This window comes from Cynara cardunculus, assembly GCF_001531365.2.
Source record: "Cynara cardunculus var. scolymus isolate 2C chromosome LG 12, CcrdV1, whole genome shotgun sequence".
NCBI classification, from domain to species: domain Eukaryota; kingdom Viridiplantae; phylum Streptophyta; class Magnoliopsida; order Asterales; family Asteraceae; genus Cynara; species Cynara cardunculus.
The window spans coordinates 520,498-524,594 of NC_037539.1; the positions used below are offsets into that span (position 1 = coordinate 520,498).

General features: G+C 33.3%; 1 protein-coding gene across 1 annotated transcript; it reads right to left on the reverse strand.

Annotated features, from left to right (window-relative positions):
- Positions 1-1,551: 1,551 nt before the first annotated feature.
- LOC112523155 (mitochondrial import receptor subunit TOM20-like) lies at positions 1,552-3,334 on the reverse strand. Its single transcript, XM_025132635.1, has 4 exons — positions 3,087-3,334; positions 2,035-2,113; positions 1,706-1,875; positions 1,552-1,602 (listed from the first exon to the last, which is right to left on the reverse strand). Exons 1-4 carry the CDS (start codon positions 3,183-3,185, stop codon positions 1,573-1,575), a joined length of 378 nt encoding a protein of 125 aa, XP_024988403.1. The 5' UTR covers positions 3,186-3,334; the 3' UTR covers positions 1,552-1,572.
- Positions 3,335-4,097: the final 763 nt, after the last annotated feature.

Below are 4,097 nucleotides of genomic sequence, written 5' to 3' on the forward strand. Positions count from 1 at the left end.
AACCGTTAACTGCGACTATGTAACTTTTCCTATATTTTATCACTTCCATATAAGTGACCAACACTTCTCAGTCATGCCAAAAAATTTAATTGCCTGGTACTGCCCTGTTTCAAAATTCTTTATTATTCTTTGACATCTAGGCACTTCCGGGATTCTTCCGTACAATTGTAGATACAAATTCTAACCTACACCTAGGGTGTGTTTATACATGGGGCAGGACGGGAAAAACAGAACGAAAAATTGTTGTCCCATGTTTGGCACAACATTAGACTGGGACAGGATGGGACCGAGTGGAACAAAAACAAGGGAGATAAGTCAAAATTGGTAAATTAGTAAACTACCCATTTCAAATTAAAACCCTAAAACCTTTTGCAATTCTTTCACCGCCTACCTCACTCTCACCTGTACAGTCCCGTCCAGTTCTGTCCGCGTACCAAACACACCCCTAAAGTATAGTACAAGTTGATGGAGTTGAAGAGGAGGGAATCAATGAATCTGGTCTTTTGTCAAGGGTCAGATCCTGGTTCAGAACTCCATAAAAAATCCAGAGGTGCACAAAGCACAAGCCATCACAACATGATTGTTGTGGCAAAGGATATAGCTTTGCGACTAGTTCTGGTCATCCGGAACATAAGTTACATAAACGTGGATATAAAAGAATTATGTTGCAGCCTTGGTGGTTGGTATACAAATTAATTATGTGTGAAAATGTGCAATACACATATATAAGGTATAATTCCTTATGCCCAAGTCATGCCAGAAATCAACTTCTTAAAGAAGAGATGAATCAAYATGGCATTGCTACATAGCTTTACACATAAACTTGATCTCATATAGGAGTTTGTGGAGAGACATGACTGGGGTAGCAGATTTTGTGCAAGGACCGGTGGTTATTGGGGTTAGAAAGAGGCGGATGGGAGTGGTAGCAGGTGGGTTGGGGGAGGGTTAGGCAGCCCACAACTAGATATCAAAGTCCGAGGATAAGTTGGTGGAGTAGTAAGGAGTAGTTTTTATGCAAGTGTTATCAGGAAGGGTTTTTTTTGCTCATTCTCTTGTTAGGCTGTTTTGTTGTTTCCTACATTGCCTTTTGCTTTAAAAGTCCTTACTTGTTTTAATCTTATCTGAGATGAGATGCCATATAACTTAATCCTCATCTAAGCAATTGCAGTGGGCATGCTTAAGTGAAGCGAGACACATATAGTGAGAGACTTGTCAAGCTGGTGCTGCATTTTGAAATTTCSCTCACAAARGAATGCTTTAAATAGTCAATCAAAACACAATGTTGAAATTAACAGCTAGTGACTAATAGCAGGTCTACAGAGGATAGCCATCTTTTAAGGCTGCTGGGAAATTTGATTAATTGAGCAGAAAATCAGAATGACCAATTTAAGAGTTAACATTGAGTACACAACTTCTTAACTGCCAAATGGGTAATTTTGCCAAGAAATATATTACATTTTCTAACATATAACAATATTAGCAAGACACCTAACCTAGAACAACTGATAAGAAACCACAAAGAGAAACAAGTTAACAAATTTAGTTGAATACCTTAGCACATGATGCCAAAGATTATTGGAGATAATGTTCATTCCCAGGACACTGAGACAATACATTTCATCAAACATTCACAATCAGATCTAATGAGTATGCTGGGAGAATTTAAACTTTTGAAGATTGTAATGTGCAAGCAAAGGAATAATACCTCTTCTACAGCCTTTTCGAAACATTGAAATGCTTGCTCAAACTGAATCTTAGCCTCATCATGGTCCGGGGTTAGAAAAGCGTTAGCAGTGTGGGCATTCCCTAAGCACCACAGAGCCTCATGTTTTGCAGGATTGATAGCCAATGCCTCGTCCAATTTTGACACARCATCTAAATTTTGTTTATTTATTGTGAACCAAATAAAAAAGTTTTTAGCAGATTGTTTTAATGTAAAATAAAGATCAAAAACAGAATGAAAACTCCTAACAGAAACAGCATCATTTTCCCGTAGTATAGAGATTTAATAAGCATTAGCAACTGCAACAATACCTTGAAGCATCTTCTTTGATTCCTTGATATCTCCAAATTGGGAKAATTCCAGCAAAGCTCCACCCCATCTTGTTAAATTCTGTTATGATATAATATGTCATTTCTGTCTCTAAGATGCAAATGCTTGAGTTTTTTGACAAAGAGAAAAAGGCAATAATTATCACATGTGGTCATTCTTTAACAACAACTAATAATGGATATCAATTGCTAAAGAGTAATCAATGAATTCATTAGTAGATGCTACAGTCTCCATTTCTTTGCATTACAGATATAATTGTTGTATCACTAGACCCTTAACCACTTAAAAATTTTGGTTTAGTAAAAAGTAGCACCACCAATATTTTAATTTACACCAATGTACTAAAGAAAATATTCTGAGTGTTAACTTTTTCTGTCTTTCATGGAATAATGAAATTACTTCTGTCAATAATCTTAAGCAGCATGAGGTTGATTGCATATTTGCATGGTACATGTAGATTAAGGATTCCATAAGTTATCCTACAAATAGAATTTCCCACAAAGAAAGACGCCAGGTATATTATATTTCTTTTGATCTCCAACTCACATATTCTTCAAATAGTACCCATCAAATATGCATCAAGGAAACTACTAGTAATATTTTCATTTTAAATTTCATCAACTCAAAAAAAAATCATTAAAAAGGAACCACCAGAGCTATTATCAACTGCACAGCCCAAAATTCGATCCTTTGACCATAAAAATCTATCTAATTTCAATATAGATGATGAATTATTATCCAATTATGCAAATTTAGATTTGCATGACGCATATAAGCAAAGATCGTTTCACTAAGGACGAAATCAATCAATGTCAATAAGTACATATAGCATCGATTCATAACCAATAGAATGAATTATTATCAAATTATGCAGATATAGATTCGCATGATGTATAATTGTATATAGCAAAGATCGTTTCACTACGGACGAAATCAATCAATGTCAATAAATACATATAGCATCGATTCATAACCAATGACACCTATAGATATATGTGTGTGTATATATATATAGAGAGAGAGAGAGATGTACATCTGCATCAGTGGGATTCTTGGCGTATTCTGCTTCGGCGTTCATGCGAGCATGTTCGAAGATCATGAGCCTCTCTAAATCGATTTGAGCAGCGTCCATTGTTACTTGAACTAAACCTGGTAGAATTGCTTTCTGATGCCAAAACCGTAGAATACCCGCTAGGGTTTATGACAAGCAGTAAAGGAGTGGAACTATGGAAGAGGGGAAGGGGGTTGGCGTTTGTAATTCAAGGGTGTGTCATTGACTTATTTTGTTGCACCATCCGTAATAAATAATTTATATCGATGTTAAATCGGTAATAAAAAGTTTTTGAATAAGTTAAACTGTTCCAATTTATAATAAATTAATAAGTATTTTTATAAAAAAAATATAAATTATTTCAATAAGTTTTTTATGTTTTTATGTTATCTATATACAAAGTTTTTTTATGTTACATCAATGACATATTTTTATGTTATCTATATACAAAGTTTTTTTCATGTGACAAATGAAAAAAAGCTATAAAATCATACAAAACAATATTAATCGTTGATATGTTTTAATAAATTAGAAGGGTACTAATGCAATACAACAAAATATATCTCGATTATTAATGTTTTATTTTATTTTTTTGGTCTCTGTCGATATTATAATACGAATTTATGTGATTTTGAGTAAGTAGTAATGTTTTTCTTAATATAAATTTGAATACATAATAAAAATTATATATATATATATAGACCCTATATAGACTTGGGATAGACCAAGGGTTTTTTGTGAGACTCATAAGACTAATTCTCAACCATTGGATTAGTTCTACAATCTGGATATTCATAATCACAAAATTGTCATGAGACTTCTTAATAATCACAAATTTGACACCGTGTAACTTTAGACCATTAGATCATTAACTTATAAAATTGATCAATAAACATAGATTGGTCTTACGGGCCTCACGTAAACTCAACCTCTCTATATATATATATATATATATATATATATATATATATATATATATATATATATATATAT